This window comes from Eublepharis macularius, chromosome 12 (genome assembly GCF_028583425.1).
Source record: "Eublepharis macularius isolate TG4126 chromosome 12, MPM_Emac_v1.0, whole genome shotgun sequence".
Taxonomy (NCBI): Eukaryota; Metazoa; Chordata; class Lepidosauria; order Squamata; family Eublepharidae; genus Eublepharis; species Eublepharis macularius.
This window is the reverse complement of record NC_072801.1, coordinates 52,899,477-52,922,383: the sequence shown is the minus strand read 5'-3', so window position 1 is coordinate 52,922,383 and position 22,907 is coordinate 52,899,477. Positions and strand designations below refer to the sequence as shown.

The following is a 22,907-nucleotide window of genomic DNA, read 5'->3' as shown; positions in this document are numbered from 1 at the left end:
TCAAACTGCCACAGTTCTCCTCCCACCTCCCATTTTTTCACCAAATATTGTTTCAGCTTCTCCCAATCTGCGTTAAACTGTCCTGGATCAAGGTCTCTCAGTTTTCTTGTCAGTTTATCCACCTCCGCCATGTACAGCAATTTGTGAATCCAGTCCTCGATAGTTGGCACTTCTTGTACTTTCCACTTTTGCGCATACAAAAGTCTAGCCGCTGCTGTCATGTAAAAAAGCAATGTCCTATGTTGTGCTGGAATATCTTCCATTCCCAAGTTCAGTAGCAGGAGTTCTGGGTTCTTATTAACTTGAAACTGTAAAATCTCACTTATTACTCTTATTATTTCCCCCCAATACTGCCTGACTACCTCACAAGTCCACCACATATGGTACAAAGATCCTTCATGCTTTTTACATTTCCAGCATTTATTAGACGTGTTCACATTCCCTAGTGCAATTTTCTTTGGTGTCAGGTACCAACGATAGATCATTTTATAGACATTCTCTTTAATGTTAGTGCATGTCGTAATCTTCAAAGTATTTTTCCACAAGTATTCCCACGCCTCCATTGTTATTTCTTTATTAAAATTTATAGCCCACTTCACCATTTGCACCTTAACTACCTCTTCTTCAGTATACCATTTTAACAACACTTTATAGACCTTTGAAATTTCCTTTTTGTCTTCTTGTAAAATTACTTCCTCCAAGTCCGAGTTCTCCATTCTTATCCCTCCCTTGGCACAATCTGATTTATAAAGGTCTCTGAGCTGTCTATATTGAAACCAGTCATAGTTTGGAGACAACTCTTCTTGCGTCTTTATTCTTAATTTAGAAAATTCTATTCGTGTTATCTCCTTATACGTTAAACACTGTTGTTCATTATCAACAGTTCTCGGATCTATCACTTCATAAGGAACCACCCAGGAGGGAATTCCTTCTTGTAGGTAATCTCTGTACTTTTTCCATATTGTGAAGAGGCTTCTCCGAATGTAATGGTGTAAAAACATAGAGTCTGCTTTTACTTTATCATACCATAAGTATGCATGCCATCCAAATATTTTTTTATATCCCTCTAAGGCCAGCAATTTGCGATTTTTAAGCACCATCCAGTCCTTCAGCCAAACCAAGCAGATTGCCTCATAGTAAAGTCTTAGGTTGGGCAGTTGCATTCCACCTCTCTCTTTCGCGACCTGTAACACTTTCATTTTCACTCGAGGCTTTTTGCCTGCCCAAACAAAGTCCGATATCTTTCTCTGCCGTTTCTCAAACTGCTTGGAATCCCGAATAACTGGTATTGTCTGTAACAAAAACATCACTCTTGGCAGCACATTCATCTTGACTGCTGCAATTCTTCCCAACCATGACAAATTCAATCTATTCCATTTAATCAAGTCTCGCTCTATTTGAGTCCACAATTTCTCATAATTATTCTTGAATAGATCTATATTCTTTGCAGTCAGTTCAATTCCCAAGTATTTCACCTTATTTGTTACTTCACAGTCTGTTATTTCCATAAGTTGCTGTTGTTTTTGTTTAGTCATATTTTTACACAGTATCTTTGACTTCTTTTTATTTACAAAAAAACCTGCCAAATCTCCAAATTCTGTGATTTTTTCTATTACCCTTGGCATGTTTTCAATTGGATCTTCCACAATTAACATTATATCGTCTGCAAATGCTCTGACCTTATAGGAAAAGTCTTTTATCTTTATTCCACGGATTGCATTATCTTCTCGGATCTGTATCATCAAAATTTCCAAAACCATTATAAACAACAGTGGAGACAACGTGCAACCTTGTCTTGTACCTTTGCCTATAGTCAATTTCTTAGTCACCTCGTCATTCACCACAATTGCTGCACTCTGGTCTCTATAGATTTCTTTTACTGCTCTGATAAATCTTTCTCCCAACTGTAGCTGTTCCATAGTGGCGAACATAAAATCCCAGTTCAAATTGTCAAATGCTTTTTCAGCATCCACAAAGAAGAACCCAACCTCCTTATCACAACGCCTATCATAATATTCAATAGCATTTATAACTGTCCTTAAATTGTCTCTGATTTGTCTATTCGGTAAAAAACCAGCTTGTTCTTCCCCAATAACTTCGGATCGCCATCCCTTTACTCTTTCCGCTAAGATCTTCGCAAAGATCTTATAGTCATTGTTAAGTAAGGAAATAGGTCTGTAATTTTTGACGTTAGTCAAGTCTTGTCCTTCTTTAGGGATCAATGATATATTAGCTTCACTCCAAGTATCTGGAATTCTTTGGTCTCTCATAACACCATTGATCACTTCTTTTAGGAATGACACCAGTTCATTGACCATTACCTTGTAAAATTTAGCTGTGAGTCCATCAGGCCCTGGCGCCTTACCCAGATTTGTTGACTGTATTGCCTTCCTTATCTCTTCCTCTGTCACTTCACTATTCAATTTATTTCTCCAATCTTCCGAGATCACTGGGAGCCTCATTTTCCCCAGATATGTCGCTATTGAATCTTTATTCACCTCTTTTTATTATACAATTTAGCGTAAAATTTGTAGAAGGCTCTACTAATAGCAGTCTGTTCCAGATATACTTTATTATTCTCACATATTTTATTTATTGTCTTCTTCTCCTTTCTCTTCTTCAATTGCCATGCCAAATATTTCCCAGGTTTATTTGCTCCTTCAAACAACTTTTGATTCATTCTCTTCAGATTCCATTCCAGTTCTTTATTATTCATTGCTGTCAACTGTTCTTGTAAAATTTTAATGTCTTGGTAGACTTTCTTCTTCCCTGTTCTTTTCTTTAGTAGTATTTCTTTGGCTTTTATTTTCTCTGTAATCTCCTGTCTCTTCTCCTCTTGTTTTTTCCTGGCTCTTCCGTTTAAGTCCATTAGTATGCCTCTAATTACTGCCTTATAGGTATCCCATAACTTGTTGGTTGGTACTTCTCGATTCATGTTGTGTTGTATGAAGAACTTAGTTTCCCTTCTCAACATCTCCAAGTTTTCTCCCTCTTGCAACAAGTCCTCATTTATTCTCCATCCTTTCCTCTTAGTTCTTTCCCCAAACTTCCGCATAATTGGATTGTGATCTGAGCCTACCATAGGCATTATTTCCACCTCTTTAGTCCATAACACTAAGTCCTTTGAGGCCCAGATCATCAAGATTCGTGATAAAGTAGAGTGTCTTGCGGAGAAAAATGTGAATTGTCTGCCCTTGGGATTCTGTATTCTCCATACATCTTCCAAAGTTTCCTGCTGCATTAATGCAAAAAAAGTTTTTGGTAGTAGTCCTCTTTTCTTTTGTGCAGTTGCTGATTTCTTGTCCTGCTCCAAATTTGTAACTCCATTGAAGTCTCCTGCAAGAATTATCTGGTCGTAAGAAAGTTCATCTAATTGCTTCCTCAAATCCTCAAAGAAGCTTTCTTTTGCTCCATTAGGTGCATAGATTCCAATCACCAGCACTTTCTTTAAATTCCATGTACATTCCACCGCTAAAAATCTGGCTTCTGGGTCCTTAAACACTAACTTTGGCTGCAGCTCCTCTCTAATGTACAAGACCACTCCCTTTTTTTTCTTTTTTGTGGCTGCTGCAAAATGAGTGCCCAATTTGCTCAGTTTTAGATATTTTACATCCTTTTTTCTAATATGAGTCTCTTGTAAACAAACAATATCACATTTCTGTTTTAATAGCCAGTGAAAAGTACTTTTTCTCTTATTGGGTGAATTAAGTCCATTTACATTCCAAGATATAACCTTACATTCCATATTCATAGCCTTGTTGCTGGTAAGTCCTTTTCATTGTCCCTCATAAACTTTTCCATTTTAAATTCAGATCTGATGCGCTTTTTCACTCCTCCAAACTCAAATGCCAGTCCTTCCGGTAATTCCCATCTATACCTTATTTTCATGTCCTTCAAAATTTGGACTAAGCCTTTATATTTTTTCCGATCAAGCAACACCGATCTGGGTAACTCCTTCATAATAATCACCGTCTTGCCATCAACCTCCAATGGGTCTTGGAATTGCTTGCTCACAATCATTTCTTTCATATTTCTCGTTGTAAATTGCACAATCACGTCTCTTGGTAACTTCCTTTGGGTCGCAAATCTTGAGTTTATACGATACACCACATCTAGGATAGCCACGATTTCTTCTTCTTCCTTCCCCAGGTATCCAGCTAACACTTCAGCAACTTGCTCTTGAGCTGTCTTTCCCTCCATCTCCGGCAAACCGCGAAACCTTAGCTGCTTTTCCATATACTTGCTCTCCGCAATAGCCATTCTGCCCCTCATCGTCCTCATATCTGTCTGTTGCGTGTCTGAGAGATTCTCCATCACCTTCTCCACCACGTTAACTTTTTGCTGTGTTGCTTCCATTCCCTTTTTCATTTCTGCCAATTCACTTTTAACTGTCTCTTTAACTTCTTTGATCTCTTTTACCAGCTCCTGCTGGACCTTTAACATTTCCGAAAATCTTTTGTCTAAATTTTCCATAGCCGTCTGCCACTCTTTTTTCGACATCGTGGGGCTTGACTTGCCTCGCTCCCACGAGTCTGCTCGTTTCCTTAACTCCGTGGCGCTTGGCTAAGTGTCCCTTTAATTTAATTTAATTTAATTCAAATGTCCCGGTTTCAAAAGGGAAAAAAAAGCACTTACAAAATCCAAAATGTCGGGCGTCTTTTCTCTATGGCTTTTCTATATTTTTGTAATCCAATATGGCATACTTCCTCTTCTGCTGAAGCCCGTGCCCTTCCCTCTTCAAAGATGGCGATTGCCCTCTTCCTGTCTGCCTTAGGGCCGTCTCTCTCCAGCAGCTCTATCACAATTACGTACTTCCTGTTTCCCGTCTCCTCACAGCCGCTCTCGTGATGGTAGAAGCTTTCTCACAGTCTATTATCTCCTCACAACCACAGGTATGAACAACAATCCTCCGATTTCTCTAATTACTTCTTTTAGCTTAGTCCTTTTACTGATCTGTTTCTTGCCGAGTCTTCCTCTACTTTTAATCAAACTGTTGCAGTTTAAAAGTCCCCTTTAATGCTTCTTTACTTTAAGTAATTCGTCCCGTTTCAAGAGATAGTGATCTTTACCTTTTCAAACGTCTTTCTGGGTTGTAATCACTGCTTCAAACTCAGGTTGTCTTTCACCTTCTTTCCTCCTGTTGATGCTTGGGCATGTAGATCTTATGCCAGCTGTCACTGGCCCCAGAACTGCCGCAGAGATATAGGCCGACCTGTCTTAGGGTGGGACCTCAAGGGACGAGGGAGAGTCCATTGCGCAGAACCCCCCCTCGCCTGAGATCAACGCGCCCTGAGGTACTTGAGAGTTCAAAGCCTGTTCTCCGCCTGAGAACAGGGGACCACGGGCTTGTTTGCCCCCGCCGGTCACTAAAAATGGCAGCCCGGTCAGCTCTGCTCCCAGAGCTGTGTTAGCCCTCCATGGATCCCAAACAGGAAGTCACTGGCACCCTCTCCTGATGGCCTGCCATCCTACCAGCTCTCCAGGCAGGTGTCCTCCGGCCTCAGATGGGCAGGGAAGGGGGTTGCACCACCTTGTTCCTTCTCCTGCCCTGGGAGTAGCAGCACACTCCAGCTGTCTCTCCCTCCAAAATCCTCCTTGGCCTTCACAGGAACCTGAATTTAAAGGCCTCCCCTGGCCCCACCTCCCTGGCTCTGGCCCCAATCGTCACCCCATCTCCCTGACTGGCCCTGCTCACAGCCTATCTGATAGGAGGGCTGGGTAGACTCTGTAGTCTCCTGGCCACACCCACTCCATCTCTGCCTAGGGTGGGGCATTTGGTCTGCTCTCTGCCTGGCTCATCCTTGCTGCTTCTGAACCTTCCACAGTGGCTCCCTTGGCATCTTGGGGCCTGCACCTGCCTGTCTTGTGCTGATGGCAACCTCCTGTGAGCCTGGATGAAGTGGAGCCATCTGGGAAACTGCAGGAGACAGTTGAGTCTGCTGAGTGGCTTCAGGCTGTTCCCCAGAGTTGTGCCTGGGCATCAGCTGCAACTGGCCTAAGGGTGGGAGAGGCCTGTAGGCCTGTAGGGGCTCCTGCAACTGAGGTACTGCCAGAGGCTGTGCTGCAGGACCTAAAGGGGGCGCCTGCTGCTGCAGGGCTGGTGGTGAGGGTGGACAAAAGGCCAGCGTTGCCAGACAGAACCTCTTTCACTCCACCACTGAAGGGTAGAGATTTTTCTCCAAAATGGAAAGGATGTTTGCTGTGGCTGGACAGCTTCTAGGTAGAGTGAACCTGTGTATGAGTTAAAGGGATTATGGTCCCAGATTTAAAGATTATATTTTTGTCTTGTATCCCAGCCAAAATACTTAATAGGGGAGAAACAAGAGCCCACATCATCTTAAAATCACACTAAGGACTGAGTAATATTCAAAAAGATAACAGTAGATTTATTGAATAGGCAGGAATTGTAGATATGTAGGTAGGCAGGAAAATAAAAGCTGAGGTAAATTTTGCTTGTAGAACAGAATACTTCAACCGTATCAAGCACAATAATCTTCTTTAGCTTTGTTGCAGTAGTTACAGATCTTAAAAGTCAGAGGTTGGTTATTTCAGACTTAAGTTAATAGTAAGGTTACTTCCTCATTTTTTCACTTCACTGCTTAGGTGTCCAAACTTCAGTTCAGCACTCTTTTATTACACCAGACTTAGGGTCTTCCTCAGAGACAAAACATCCATTATAGACACTTGGTAGGAATTATCCTTCTACAAAAAAATAATCCTGAATACTAGGCTGAAGGGGAGTCTCCTTTACTAGCCACTTCCACTGTCAACAACACATCCCCAGTTCTATATTGTATGTGTAACTTAGTGTTGGCTTTCATACTTCAAATTCTTAAATAAATACTTTCTTACAATTTATGAAAAATGCAATGTGTTTAAAGTGATACAGATCAATAAATATAATAAACATCATAAATATTATTCCAACAATAAATACAAATTTCATTCAAAGTCCTTCCTATATAAAATATCAGTCATTACCTTACCTTACATTTCAAATATCGAATTCATTAGTCCAACTGGTGAGAAGATGTCCAACAGTTATGGAAATATCCAGCAGGTAAGTGTTATAATGGGTGCACTACACAATGCTAATTAAAGACCTCCACTAATTGTACATCTCCATAGTTAAAGAAACAGACACATATTTACAAAAATCAAGAGTATGTGATTTCATTGTTTAAACCATGGAGGATTAAAGAATTCAATTTGAAAATCCATTCTGATTCCATTCGTAATAATTTGTGATGGATGTAAACATTATGACCCATTTTAATCACGCTAAGGACTGAAAAGTTAAACATCCCTTCTCCTGAATGATACTGTACAAAATGGGCAACCAACAGTGCTTCAAAAGTTTTTTTTCCCCTGATTCTTGATGCATGTTCCTGTATTCTTAATTTTAGGGCTCTGGAGGTGCTACCTACATACAATTTAGGACAGTTACATTGAATGACATAGACCACATTGGGACGTTGAAAAATCTGTATCAAGCAATGGGCTATTGGTGCCAGGATTTATGATAGAGGATGTTTTGACAGATAAATTGCATGTATTGCAATTTCCACAAGGGAAATGTCCCTTTGGAAGTTGTGAAACAGCAACTGCTTTCTGAAAATCTAAATGAACACGTAAATCTCTCTAATTCCTAGTTCTATGGTATCTTATTAAAGGAGTATTATTGCAGCCTGCTAAATCACTCATGATGTGCCAATACTTAGAAACAATTTTGCTAATTGCTCTAGCCAATTGGTTATAGTCCAATGCCCATCTTATATTACCCACAGTATTTTTATTTTGGGTTTCAATAAAAAGCTGTGTGGTGTTAAAGAAGCTCTTTTGTTGGCTGCTTCTACTATTCTTCTAGGGTAATCCTGTTCCAAAAACGCTCTTGTTAAGCTGTCACTCACTACCTTTCATTAAATCCTTGTTATTGTTGGAATTCCTTTTCAGTCTAAGGTACTGTACTGTCAGTATATTGTTCCTTAAAAAACTTGGAAGTTGTTCCCTTGAAGATGGGGACAACATCTTCTGGCACCTCACCTGTACTCCAAGAATTCTCAAAGATGATAGGAAAAAACTCCCCAATTGCACCACTAAGTTGCTTTAGTACCTTAGGGTACAATTCATCTTGTCCTGAGGACTTGATATCATTTAAAGAAACTAGGTGTTTATGTACCGCCTCAACATTTATCTCAGGCTACATGAATTCCCTTGTTGCCGGAGTGAGCACAGTACCTCTAGGAAGTGAAGACCTAGGCAAAGTATGAATTGAACAGTTCTGGTATCTCTTTATTACCTGTTAAAATCTCATTTTCCTCTCCTGGCAGCGGGCCTAACACTTCCTTATCCTTTTTCCAGCTGCAAACATCACCAAAGAACCCTTTGTTTGTTGTGTTTTGCATCTCTCACTAGCCTAAGCTCAAATTCAGCATTCACCTTTCTATCTCAAAAAGCACTGGAAAGTTGTTTATATTCATCTTTATTTATACAGCCCTCCCTGCATTTCTTAAATGTTTTAAAATGTTCAGACCTTTAGAAAGCTGTTTATGGAGCTACCCTGGCTTCTTTAGATACCTCTCAGTTTTCTTTCTCATTGGAATAGTTTGTGATTGTGTCTTCAATATCTCACTTTTAAGAAATTCAATCTTGACATCCTTTCTCCCTGAGTTTTTCTGACCATGGGATTCTTCCCTGCATGACTTTGAGCTTGTTAAAATTAGCTTTTATAAAATCCCACCTGTATGTCTGACTATGTCCAGCTTCTCCCTTACCCAAGATCTTAAAACTACAAAATTACATGGTCACTACTACCCAGGGTGCCTACTACTATCATCTCATCAACCAGTTGTTCCCTGTTGCTGAGAATCAAGTCCAAAATAGCAGAGCTCTTGTTTCTGTCCTATTTTCTGGAAGATGAATTAGTCAGCAAGAAAAGTCATGAATTTATTAGACCTTATTACAATCCCTACCCCACATGGCATTTGATGACACTGATCCTGTGATTCCTACCATAACCTTTCCTTCCTTTCTGCCAGCAGTTCATGCCCATCAAATGTCAAAAACATTTTATTTAGATGATATTCTGAAACATCACCATATTTTTTTACACACAGGCTATCTACATTATCGGATTTGTTTACTTTGATGGAGAGAGCACTGTAATATTTTCTAATATTTGCTTTATTTATAAATGTAGTCATACAACATAAGTGGAGACAAAGAAGGACTTCTACAGTGAAGCAGATCTGCTACCACACACCAGAGAGAGTGAATCTGTATTCTGAGGTGCTTTATCCATTTCTCAGCAGTGTCTGTCTGCTTCTCTGATTCTGTCTCCCATATCCTTAATTGCAGTTTCTTCATACACATGAAGTCATAGGGTTGTATCCAATCAACTATTCCATTCATGAGAAATAGAAGATGGTGTCCCTTTTGGCCACCCAAAATGGGATGATGAGATCTGCCTGGACAAACATTATATTTGATGAGGAATTGAGCCATAAGGAGCATTGGGTGAGATTAAATGAAAAGGCTGGTTGGATCCAACCCATAGAGCTGCCTCCTCCCTTCAGCTAAGAAAGGAGATGTTAACTCCATCCAAGTACTAATGGGTGCTCAGGCACAGCCATTTCCTTATAATTAATGCCCATCAATGAGATAAAAACAGTTATGAAAACATCACTATTCCTTTTGTTATGAGTTCTGGGTTCCCTTGTAGAATTTGATTTAGGCCAAGCCTGTATAATATGTCTGTTCACATTAAACAGATTCTAAACTCACAAGAATATGATTTGCAGTTCTGACCTCTAGGATGAATCAAGAGTTGTTATAGCATACCATGGAGAATATTAAGCAGCAATGAAAAATATTGGGGTGAATCAAACTATTCTCCAAGTAGCCTTTTTCCAGCCTAAGGATTCTTCCTTCAATTTAAATGGCTTTTCCTCCAATGGAAGAGCCACTTAAGTTGGAGAAAGTCTTCAACCTTTAGACATAAGGTGTAAGTAGTTTAGCAAAAAACCCTCAAAATTTTACTCAGTGGATTGGTAGGACAGGAATAGAAACCACCTCACTATGAAAGCTCCGAGCCAAGCTACAAGTGACGCCTGACACAGGTTGTACACTTGTCAGCTTCCCTCAAATTTTGATGGGAAATGTAGGCATCCTGGTTTTGCAGCTGTAATGGAGAGCCAAGCTGTAAAACCAGTACACCTACATTTCCCATCAAAACTTGAGGGAAGCTGACAAGTGTCCAACCTGTGTCAGGCATCACTTGTAGCTTGGCTCTCAGGCTCAAGTTAGCATTTTACATTGAGTAATCACTGGCTATGCTTTTTAATGTTACTTTTTGTTATGAAAGCAGAAAAGCTGTGTAAGCACACACAATAAGAAATTGGATCATGTATTTAAGGAAAAGTCCCTAAAACCTAAAACCTTTCCCATTGCTTTCTTGATCTCTTTGTTTCTTATGCTGTAAATCACTGGATTCAATAGGGGTGGAACCAAGGAATAGATTACTCCAAATATCAAATCCAGCTGTGATGGGGTGTGAGAGGCCGATTTTAGGTAGGCAAATGAAACTGTGAGTATGAATATTGAGCAGACAATGAGGTGGGGAATGCAAGTGGAGAAAGCCTTTTGCCTCCCCTTTGCAGAAGGCACTCTTAAAACACTCTTGAAAATCTGCACATAAGTTACAATGATATAGACAAAACAGCATAATGTAAGCAAAATACTGATGCTAATACTACTCATTTCAATTACATTTAAGCCAGAACAAGACAATTTTATTAGCTGGGGGATTTCACAAAAAAACTGATTGACAACATTAGAGCAGAATTGGGTTGCAAAAGTCCCACAGGTGTGTATCCCTGCATAGAGAGAACCAGCTATCCATACACCAGCAATCATTTCAATGCAGGCTTGTCTATTTATTACCATCTCATAATGTAATGGATTGCAAATGGCCACATACCGATCATATGCCATGACTGTGAGGAGGCAGAAATCAGACGCTATGAAAAAGATAAAGAAGAAGACTTGAGTAACACACCCTGAATAAGAAATGAGTCTGGTATTCAGGAGGGAATTGATCATGGATTTGGGGACAATGACTGAAACTTGACCAAGATCCTGCATGGCCAAGTTCATCAGCAAGAAGTACATGGGTGTGTGCAGGTGGTGGTCTGAGGCGACCGAAGAGATGACGAGAAGGTTCCCTGTTACTGTTGCCAAGTACAGCATCAGAAAAACCATGAAGTGTAGAAACTGCAGTTCCCAAACATCTGAGAATTCCAGGAGCAGAAAATCAGAGACATAGGATGTGTTGGACATTTTTCTCTGAGAAGAAGGAAACATATGAGGGAAAGTTTAAAATTACCATTTCGAGTAGTATTTTAACAGCCATAATTGAATTTGATGTATTACCACATTTTCAATCCTATCCTTAAGGTACAGTTTTCATTGTGTGGAAAAAATCATTAAACTTCATTAAAATGAAGTAAAAAGTGGTATCTGTACCCGATTTGTCCCCCTCTACTTCTTCCTTTATAAGTACCACTGCAGGACAAATGCATAAGAAGCCTTCCTTTGAGGGGGGATTAATTTAGTCATCCTATGCAATTTACCCTCTTTTCCCATCTGGATGTTCTGAATAAAACATGCATAAACTCCTTCATTCAAGCATTGCTGTGATGAATAATATTGGAGATGGGATGGAAGCTGGAAATAATTATTAATATTCAGAAATTCACATAAATCCACTAAATGGTAATTTAACCCAAATTGTTGCCCTGATCCAATTTAAGTTAATTCTAACATATTTATAGTCAGCTGTTAGCCTGGCTTTTTTTTCACTCACTCCATACGTCTCCGATTTCAAAGCAGAAGCAGGCTGTTTGGCTTCTGTTTTTTTGGCATCTTTTCTGAGGATGGGATTTCCCCGCCCTTTCCTGTGCTGGCCAAAAGATGCCAAAAAAAACCCACAACCAAAAACAAAAAACAAACTGCCTGCTTCCATTTTGAAATCAGAGACGTATGGAGTGAATGAAAAAAAAAACACCAGAGTTTAGCGAGTGAGCCATTTCTTTAACAGCATGTGAAAACAACCCCTGTTGAATAGACTTGACTAGGATTCTAAGCAGACGTGCTCAAGATTGCCCTACTAGTCAATGGACTGGGAGTGAACATCTTATAAATATTCTGGCATTTCCTGAAACTCTGCCAACAGTAAGGGATGGTGTGGGTTGGCAGAAGCCATGCTACTTACTTAACATGATGAGGTTCTGAGTAAAACCTGCAATTATCAATATATTGAATAACTTACCATCATTCTTTATAGATGTTTTTCATGTCCAGAAGTAAGCTTTTCTGTCCCTTCTAAACTACGTTTCTTACAGTCATCCATGTAACGTAATATTATTTTCTCTTTGAGATAAGTATGTTTATATCAACATGAACCAGCAGTTGTCTATGGGGAGTAGCTAACTTATATATGTTGTATTCCTGGAGACTTACTCCCGAGAGTCTTATGCTAACAATTAACAGAGATGGGCTCAGTGTAAGATGTGTGAATAACAAAACACTTATTCTTATCACTGTTTATAATAGTTTTTTTATATCCGTTTTAACTTCTTCATATGAAATATAGGAACAAGTCCTGTGAGTTGTTGTCCAAAGAATTATTTCATTTGATTCTTTACCTTAAAAAAATATAGGGCATCAACTTGAAGCATGCACATCACTTGGTATGTTTGTTATGACTGTAATTGACTGAAGTGCATCTCCATCCTAATCATACTCTTAGTCCAGATTAGAGCTCAAAATTAGCTAAAAAGTGTAATGAATCATTCTAGTAATGGAGAAGCATTCATTTGGTCCATGCAGTCATCCATCTGAGAAAATGAGTAAGGGTGTGCCATCCGAGATTCATGAACCAGCTATAGTAGCTGGATTTATAGCCATCCAGCATAATCTGGATATGCCAGTTCCAATTGGAGAATCCAGGAACAGGAAGATGGTTTCTGAGGGGCCAGATTAACCCAAATGCATTCTGTTTAATTAGAAAACACAACAGGCAGCTGCTCTAAGCTTTCTCCCCCTAAGCATGAACAATTCTCTTAAAAGCAATTTGTTACCTTCTCAATGGCAAATCAAAGAGATGGGAGAGCAGCCTGTCAATCACCTGCATATCTAACTCTTGAACTGTCAAAAACATTTGATCTGGCTTATATTCTGAAGCACCACTGATTTCAGTTTCCCCTGTAAAAATACAATCTGAATTATCTGGATTGGTTTCCTTTGGAGCCGAGAACACTGAAGACATTTTGTAATATTTTCTTTATTTAAAAATGTACATATGACTTGGTAGCAGAAGTGGAAGCCAAGAAGGAGCACTCCTATAGGGAAGCAAATCAGCTTCCATGTATCTGAGAGGGTGCTCCTGTATTCCAAGGTACTTCATCCAATTTACAGCAGCATAATTGTGCTTCTCTGTTTCTTTCTTTCAAAATTTAAATTTCAAACCCTTCAAACACACAGCAACATAGGATTGGATCCAATTAATGTTTTCGCACATGCAAAATGGAAGATGGGATCTCCTCTGGCCACCAAAAACAGAATGCTGGAATCACCTGATCTGACTGAGCAAATATCATGTTTGATGGAGGCTTGAGTAAGAAAGAGAATAAGGTGAGAAGTCTAGCTGGATCCAACCAGTACAGTTGCTTCCTCCCTTCTGCTAGGAAGGGAGTTGTCACCTCATCCAAGTACTGCTGGGCACTTGGACACTGCCATTTCCTAACAATTAAAGCACTTCAATGAGACATCAGTACTCAGTAAGAAACATCACTATTATTTTTGTTATGGGTTTTGGTTTTCCCTAGAGAATATACTTTAGGACAAGCCCATATAATATGTCTCGTCACAGTAACTAGATTCCAAATTAAGTTAAGAGAAATTCATTTAATTCCTGGTTATCCAGTTTCCCCAAGGAATTCAACAATTCCTTTCTTTTCCTCTTTTTAGAAATTTGGGATAAGTTTCGAGATAATTCTTTTTTGATCATAGTGAAATTTGAGGAAAAGAAGGGCAGGATTGGAAGTTCTGTAAAATTTCGAATCTCACGCTGCAGATTCTCAGAAGCAGGCAATGTCTTCCCAAGTCTTCCTGCTAGAGTACCACCCTCAGGCATATAACACAAAACAATGACAAACACTGATGTTACAAAACAGTGCCTTGATTTCTCTTTGAAAAGAAATGAAAGAGAAATGGAAGAGATATTCTGCTTTTGGAAGAGAAAAAAGAGAATAAGAGGAATTAATGGCTATATCTAAAAAATGAAAAAAATCCCACCTCATTACAGTGCTAATTCTAAACTCACAAGAATATTATTTGCAGTACTGATACCTAAAATATATTATTAAGGAGTATCATGAAGGATATTACACGGCAGTGAATGATACTAGATCCAACTATTTTCCAAGTAGCTACCTACAGCCTAAAGATTCTTCCCCCAGTTTAATCCAAATTGAAAATTGGGATATAAATATTCTCAGTTGAATTGTTGGATGGGGTAGAATCCACCAACTCACTCATCTATATAAAGTCAGATTAGCATTGTACATTGGCTACATACTAAGCAGTTTAATATGATTTTTGTTGTGAAAGCAGAAAAAAAATAATGAATACACACTTGCAGCAGCAAAATTGATCATGTATTTGTAGAAAAGCCCCTAAACCCTAAAAACTTTGCCATTGCTTTTTTGACTTCCTTGTTTCTTATACTGTAAATCACTGGGTTCAATAAGGGTGGGACCAAGGAATAGATTACACCAAATATCAAATCCAGCTGTGATGGGGTCTGAGAAGCAGGTTTTAGGTAGGCAAAGCATGCAGAGAATACAAATGTGGAGTACACAATGAGGTGGGGGATGCAAGTGGAGAAAGCTTTTTGCCTCCCCTTTGCTGAAGGCAGTCTAAATACAGTGGTAAAAATATGTGCATAAGTTACAAGGATATAGATTAAAAAGCTTAGGCCAAGGATGACTCCCATCATAATACTACTCATTTCAATTACATTTAAGCCAGAACAAGACAATTTTATTAGCTGGGGGATTTCACAAAAGAATTGATTGACAACATTAGAGCAGAATTGGGTTGCAAAAGTCCCACAGGTGTGCATCCCTGCATAGAGAGAACCAGCTATCCATACACCAGCAATCATTTCAATGCAGGCTTGTCTATTTATTACCATCTCATAATGTAATGGATTGCAAATGGCCACATACCGATCATATGCCATGACTGTGAGGAGGCAGAAATCAGACGCTATGAAAAAGATAAAGAAGAAGACTTGAGTAACACACCCTGAATAAGAAATGAGTCTGGTATTCAGGAGGGAATTGATCATGGATTTGGGGACAATGACAGAAACTTGACCAAGATCCTGCATGGCCAAGTTCATCAGCAAGAAGTACATGGGTGTGTGCAGGTGGTGGTCTGAGGCGACCGAAGAGATGACGAGAAGGTTCCCTGTTACTGTTGCCAAGTACAGCATCAGAAAAACCATGAAGTATAGAAACTGCAGTTCCCAAACATCTGAGAATTCCAGGAGCAGAAAATCAGAGACATAGGATGTGTTGGACATTTTTCTCTGAGAAGAAGGAAACATATGAAGGAAAGTTTAAAATTACCATTTCGAGTAGTATTTTAACAGCCATAATTGAATTTGATGGTAATTACCACATTTTCAATCCTATCCTTAAGGTACAGTTTTCATTGTGTGGAAAAAATCATTAAACTTCATTAAAATGAAGTAAAAAGTGGTACCTGTACCCGATTTGTCCCCCTCTACTTCCTCCTTTATAAGTACCACTGCAGGACAAATGCATAAGAAGCCTTCCTTTGAGGGGGGATTAATTTAGTCATCCTATGCAATTTACCCTCTTTTCCCATCTGGAAGTTCTGAATAAAACATGCATAAACTCCTTCATTCAAGCATTGCTGTGATGAATAATATTGGAGATGGGATGGAAGCTGGAAATAATTATTAATATTCAGAAATTCACATAAATCCACTAAATGGTAATTTAACCCAAATTGTTGCCCTGATCCAATTTAAGTTAATTCTAACATATTTATAGTCAGCTGTTAGCCTGGCTTTTTTTTCACTCACTCCATACGTCTCCGATTTCAAAGCAGAAGCAGGCTGTTTGGCTTCTGTTTTTTTGGCATCTTTTCTGAGGATGGGATTTCCCCGCCCTTTCCTGTGCTGGCCAAAAGATGCCAAAAAAAACCCACAACCAAAAACAAAAAACAAACTGCCTGCTTCCATTTTGAAATCAGAGTCGTATGGAGTGAATGAAAAAAAAACACCAGAGTTTAGCGAGTGAGCCATTTCTTTAACAGCATGTGAAAACAACCCCTGTTGAATAGACTTGACTAGGATTCTAAGCAGACGTGCTCAAGATTGCCCTACTAGTCAATGGACTGGGAGTGAACATCTTATAAATATTCTGGCATTTCCTGAAACTCTGCCAACAGTAAGGGATGGTGTGGGTTGGCAAAAGCCATGCTACTTACTTAACATGATGAGGTTCTGAGTAAAACCTGCAATTATCAATATATTGAATAACTTACCATCATTCTTTATAGATGTTTTTCATGTCCAGAAGTAAGCTTTTCTGTCCCTTCTAAACTATGTTTCTTACAATCATCCATGTAACGTAATATTATTTTCTCTTTGAGATAAGTATGTTTATATCAACATGAACCAGCAGTTGTCTATGGGGAGTAGCTAACTTATATATGTTGTATTCCTGGAGACTTACTCCCGAGAGTCTTATGCTAACAATTACCAGAGATGGGCTCAATGTAAGATGTGTGAATAACAAAACACTCATTCTTATCACTGTTTATAATAGTTTCTTTATATCCGTTTTAACTTCTTCATATGAAATATAGGAGCAAGTCCTGTGAGTTGTTGTTCAAAGAATTATTTTATTTGATTCTTTACCTTAAAAAAATATAGGGCATCAACTTGAAGCATGCACATCACTTGGTATGTTTGTTATGACTGTAATTGACTGAAGTGCATCTCCATCCTAATCATACTCCTAGTCCAGATGAGAGCTCAAAATTAGCTAAAAAGTGTAATGAATCATTCTAGTAATGGAGTAGCATTCATTTGGTCCATGCAGTCATCCATCTGAGAAAATGAGTAAGGGTGTGCCATCCGAGATTCATGAACCAGCTATAGTAGCTGGATTTATAGCCATCCAGCATAATCTGGATATGCCAGTTCCAATTGGAGAATCCAGGAACAGGAAGATGGTTTCTGAGGGGCCAGATTAATCCAAATGTATTCTTTTTAATTGTAAAACACAACAGGCAGCTGCTCTAAGCTTTCTCCCCCTAAGCATGAACAATTCTCTTAAAAGCAATTTGTTACCTTGTCAATGGCAAATCAAAGAAATGGGAGAGCAGCCTGTCAATCATATCTCTTCAGGCAGTCCCTTAACCCTCTCTCTTCCAATCTCTGGGTGCTGCATTTAGTAAAGCTTTCCTTTGAAAGCCCATTCCATCACACACCCATTCTTTTATATCTGGAAGGTTTCAAACTCAACCAGAATTCCTGAACTAATGGTTTTGGATTTGGCTGACATTTCCGTCCATCTCACCCAATTCTTCTCCTTACTATAGTCCCTACCACACATTAATTTGGACCCACAAGTCCCACAACCCCAAGCATGAAATTTTGGTCCACACCCTCCCTTTTCACCTGCATATCTAACTCTTGAACTGTCAAAAACATTTGATCTGGCTTATATTCTGAAGCACCACTGATTTCAGTTTCCCCTGTAAAAATACAATCTGAATTATCTGGATTGGTTTCCTTTGGAGCCGAGAACACTGAAGACATTTTGTAATATTTTCTTTATTTAAAAATGTACATATGACTTGATAGCAGAAGTGGAAGCCAAGAAGGAGCACTCCTATAGGGAAGCAAATCAGCTTCCATGTATCTGAGAGGGTGCTCCTGTATTCCAAGGTACTTCATCCAATTTACAGCAGCATAATTGTGCTTCTCTGTTTCTTTCTTTCAAAATTTAAATTTCAAACCCTTCAAACACACAGCAACATAGGATTGGATCCAATTAATGTTTTCGCACATGCAAAATGGAAGATGGGATCTCCTCTGGCCACCAAAAACAGAATGCTGGAATCACCTGATCTGACTGAGCAAATATCATGTTTGATGGAGGCTTGAGTAAGAAAGAGAATAAGGTGAGAAGTCTAGCTGGATCCAACCAGTACAGTTGCTTCCTCCCTTCTGCTAGGAAGGGAGTTGTCACCTCATCCAAGTACTGCTGGGCACTTGGACACTGCCATTTCCTAACAATTAAAGCACTTCAATGAGACATCAGTACTCAGTAAGAAACATCACTATTATTTTTGTTATGGGTTTTGGTTTTCCCTAGAGAATATACTTTAGGACAAGCCCATATAATATGTCTCGTCACAGTAACTAGATTCCAAATTAAGTTAAGAGAAATTCATTTAATTCCTGGTTATCCAGTTTCCCCAAGGAATTCAACAATTCCTTTCTTTTCCTCTTTTTAGAAATTTGGGATAAGTTTCGAGATAATTCTTTTTTGATCATAGTGAAATTTGAGGAAAAGAAGGGCAGGATTGGAAGTTCTGTAAAATTTCGAATCTCACGCTGCAGATTCTCAGAAGCAGGCAATGTCTTCCCAAGTCTTCCTGCTAGAGTACCACCCTCAGGCATATAACACAAAACAATGACAAACACTGATGTTACAAAACAGTGCCTTGATTTCTCTTTGAAAAGAAATGAAAGAGAAATGGAAGAGATATTCTGCTTTTGGAAGAGAAAAAAGAGAATAAGAGGAATTAATGGCTATATCTAAAAAATGAAAAAAATCCCACCTCATTACAGTGCTAATTCTAAACTCACAAGAATATTATTTGCAGTACTGATACCTAAAATATATTATTAAGGAGTATCATGAAGGATATTACATGGCAGTGAATGATACTAGATCCAACTATTTTCCAAGTAGCTACCTACAGCCTAAAGATTCTTCCCCCAGTTTAATCCAAATTGAAAACTGGGATATAAATATTCTCAGTTGAATTGTTGGAAGGGGTAGAATCCACCAACTCACTCATCTATATAAAGTCAGATTAGCATTGTACATTGGCTACTTACTAAGCAGTTTAATATGATTTTTGTTGTGAAAGCAGAAAAAAAATAATGAATACACACTTGCAGCAGCAAAATTGATCATGTATTTGTAGAAAAGCCCCTAAACCCTAAAAACTTTGCCATTGCTTTTTTGACTTCCTTGTTTCTTATACTGTAAATCACTGGGTTCAATAAGGGTGGGACCAAGGAATAGATTACACCAAATATCAAATCCAGCTGTGATGGGGTCTGAGAAGCAGGTTTTAGGTAGGCAAAGCATGCAGAGAATACAAATGTGGAGTACACAATGAGGTGGGGGATGCAAGTGGAGAAAGCCTTTTGCCTCCCCTTTGCAGAAGGCAGTCTAAATACAGTGGTAAAAATATGTGCATAAGTTACAAGGATATAGATTAAAAAGCTTAGGCCAAGGATGACTCCCATCATAATACTACTCATTTCAATTACATTTAAGCCAGAACAAGACAATTTTATTAGCTGTGGGATTTCACAAAAGAATTGATTGACAACATTAGAGCAGAATTGGGTTGCAAATGTCCCACAGGTGTGTATCCCTGCATAGAGAGAACCAGCTATCCATACACCAGCAATCATTTCAATGCAGGCCTGCCTATTTATTACCATCTCATAACGTAACGGATTGCAAATGGCCACATACCGATCATACGCCATGACTGTGAGGAGACAGAAATCAGACATTATAAAGAAGAAGAAAAAGAAGACCTGAGTCACACACCCTGAGTAAGAAATGAGTCTGGTATTCAGGAGGGAATTGATCATGGATTTGGGGACAGTGACTGAAACTTGACCAATATCCTGCATGGCCAGGTTCATCAGGAAGAAATACATGGGGGTGTGCAGGTGGCGGTCTAAGGTGACTGAAGAGATGATGAGCAGGTTCCCCATCACAGTTGCCAAGTACAGCATCAGAAAAACCATGAAGTGTAGAAACTGCAGCTCCCGAACATCTGAGAATTCCAGGAGCAGAAAATCAGATCCAGAGGATTTGTTGGACATTTTTCTCTGAGAGGAAGAAAACAGAACGAGAACAGTAAAACGGTATTTTATCTACTATAATTGAATCGGATGATGATTCCCATATTGCCAATTCTTCCTGACACTTAGTAACTCTCTTCACTGTGCCTCCATCCAAAGAAAACTCAGAATAGGTGCAGTGAAAAGTAGCACTTGCATCCCATACATATATTTCAGGTGCTTCTGTTTTAGATATAACTGCACAACAAATGTTTAAGGAGCCTTCCTTTTTTGGAAACTTAATACAGTCATCTGATTAAAAGCTAGTGCTCACATGTTTATAATCAACTTTTTCTTCATTTGAACTTCTGATTGATGAGGCCATAACATGGTATGGGAGGAATAGTTTCCATTCTCTACACTGCCATTTTATCCTCACAGTGACAACCCAATAAGGTACTTAATGTTTATTTAAAGTGACAGGCCCAAAATCATCCACTGAGTTTCCATAGAAGACCCAATATTCAGATTTGGATCTCCTAGAGTCTAGTCTGACATGCAAACCACTCTACCATGATGGTTTTCCACAGTAGAAGACTCTAGTCTTCTACACATGACCCCTCCATACAGTGACTTGAATGTATGAGTACACACACACACACATATTGCCAAGTGAACGCTTCCTGTGCATGGGTAAAGAAACTTTTTACAGGTCATACAAAACAACATGAAGTAACAGGTCATGCATTACAAGAAGAAGTAAAATATTCCTGATATATTCCTTGCCTCTCCAGCATCTAATTAAGATGAGTGTGAGAAAAATTGAGATAATTCACTGGATATATATAGGGAAAAAATAAGGGTGTCTCTCTCATGTAAATGATGTTGATGTCCCCTGATTAAAGTTTTGACATGTAGTTCCTTCAAGTAAATATCACAGAGTATATAAACAAACACTATGCATATATGAAAAATCTTCATATCAGCAGCTGAATTAAGAAAGGAGGAGTGCTAACGTGGAGTCTTTCCAGATAGAATTCCTAAGAATACTTTTCTGGGTGTAGTTCCTGTTGAATCAACTTGAGTAGGATTCTTAGGGGACGTGCTCAGGATTGCCCTGTTAGTTAATGAATTGGTAGTGAACATCTTGCACAGATTCTGGCTATTGTCTGAAACTCTGTCACCAGTGGGTTGGCAGCAGCCATACTATTTACTTAACCTGTAGAGGTCCTGAGTAAACCCTACAATAATCAATACATCAAATAACTTACCATTGATGTTTACACGCTTTTTCTTGCCCAGATGTCAGCTTTTCTGTTCCTTCTAAACTTTGTTTCTTATTATCATCCATGTCATTAAATACTCTTTTCTTTTTGAGGTAAGACTGTCTATACTGACATGAACCAGCAGTTGTCTATGAGCAGCAATTAATATATATGTTTTATATTCCTGGAGACTTATTCCCCAGAGTTTTAGACTAGCTTAATTAGCAGAGATGAGAGTGTAAGATGTGAGTATAACAAAATGCTCCTTCTTGTCACTGTTTATAATATTTTTATAGATGTTTTAACTTCTTCATATGAAATGTAGGAACAAGTCCTGTGAGTTGTTGTCCAGATAATTATTTCATTTGATTCTTCAACTTAAAAACAACAAGACAACCATGTGTAGCATGCAGAGCACATAGTATGTTTGCTATCACTGTGAATGACTGAGGTGCATCCTCTTCCTACGAATCATACAGATAATTGTAATGATATTCATAAATTCTGGATCAATATTCAACCAAATTTTAGGGTGCATACACCCCTAGAAGTGGCATGTTCAGTGCTGCAAATCTCCTTCTGCCTCAGGAAATCATCATCATCACTAGAATGTAAACTTTGTGCATCCTTTGTGATCTGGGAGTGAGGTGGACCCAACAGACCCTGAGCTGGGCATGAACCTGGCAAAGCTCACTCTACAGATCCCTTAAGAGGATTCCATAATAGGGAAACTGAGCACCAAGTTTTCCTCCAAAACAGATCAGTGCCCCATGCCCAACCACCACAAGAGCCACAAAATGGCCCCTGCCAACGCTCCTAGAGTTGCAACCAAACCAACAAGACATCACAGATGTCCTGCAACCAAATATCCTGTCCCCAGCTGGACAGGTGCACTTGGTCAGAATGGAACAAGGCATCAACCCTGAAAGAGATGTCTGGGTGAGAGATCACCACCCCCTCTCGCCCAACGTCTCAATGAACTGATCCAACGTCTCAATGAACTGACGTGTGCTGACCTGAGAAGACTGACAAGAAAAAAGGCATCAGTGACTGGCCCCCAGACCCAGATGAATGTAGGCCCTGTAACCCCCAGACTGCCATCTCCTTATGGCATGGATGTGCAAAGTCTCCAGGCTGAGGTGGTCTGCCTCATGGTGGCACCAATCCTGAAGGAATGTATGCTGAAGTCCAGGGCCAGCAACCCTGCTGGGCAAACAGCTACATTAGCAGTGGCCCCTAGGCAGATGTGTTCTCCTCAACTCCTCTTGTTAATCTTAGACCATTGCAGCATGATAGGGATCATAGCTGGCAGACCTGGGATAGGCAGTCTCTAACCAGGTCCACGTGGCAGGCATAAAGTGGAAAGCTGCCCAGGTGCCTCATGCAATTCCTTTCAGCTGGCATCACACGTGCCTGCCCTTTTTTTCTGGTGGTTTGGC

The 22,907-nt window shown here is 39.3% G+C and overlaps 3 protein-coding genes across 3 annotated transcripts; all 3 read right to left on the bottom strand.

Annotated features, from left to right (window-relative positions):
* Nucleotides 1-10,401: 10,401 nt before the first annotated feature.
* LOC129339364 (olfactory receptor 14A16-like) lies at nt 10,402-11,340 on the bottom strand. Its single transcript, XM_054993949.1, has one exon. It carries the CDS (start codon nt 11,335-11,337, stop codon nt 10,402-10,404), a length of 936 nt encoding a protein of 311 aa, XP_054849924.1. The 5' UTR covers nt 11,338-11,340.
* Nucleotides 11,341-14,713: 3,373 nt separating this feature from the next.
* Nucleotides 14,714-15,652, bottom strand: LOC129339363 (olfactory receptor 14A16-like). Its single transcript, XM_054993948.1, has one exon. The coding sequence runs from the start codon at nt 15,647-15,649 to the stop codon at nt 14,714-14,716; it is 936 nt and encodes a 311-aa protein (XP_054849923.1). The 5' UTR covers nt 15,650-15,652.
* Nucleotides 15,653-19,309: 3,657 nt separating this feature from the next.
* On the bottom strand, nt 19,310-20,254 carry LOC129339362 (olfactory receptor 14A16-like). Its single transcript, XM_054993947.1, has one exon. It carries the CDS (start codon nt 20,243-20,245, stop codon nt 19,310-19,312), a length of 936 nt encoding a protein of 311 aa, XP_054849922.1. The 5' UTR covers nt 20,246-20,254.
* Nucleotides 20,255-22,907: the final 2,653 nt, after the last annotated feature.

Coding starts and splice junctions, on each gene's coding strand:
- LOC129339364 (XM_054993949.1), bottom strand. CDS start 11,337: ATGTCCAACACATCCTATGTCTCTGATTTTCTGCTCCTGGAATTCTCA.
- LOC129339362 (XM_054993947.1), bottom strand. CDS start 20,245: ATGTCCAACAAATCCTCTGGATCTGATTTTCTGCTCCTGGAATTCTCA.
- LOC129339363 (XM_054993948.1), bottom strand. CDS start 15,649: ATGTCCAACACATCCTATGTCTCTGATTTTCTGCTCCTGGAATTCTCA.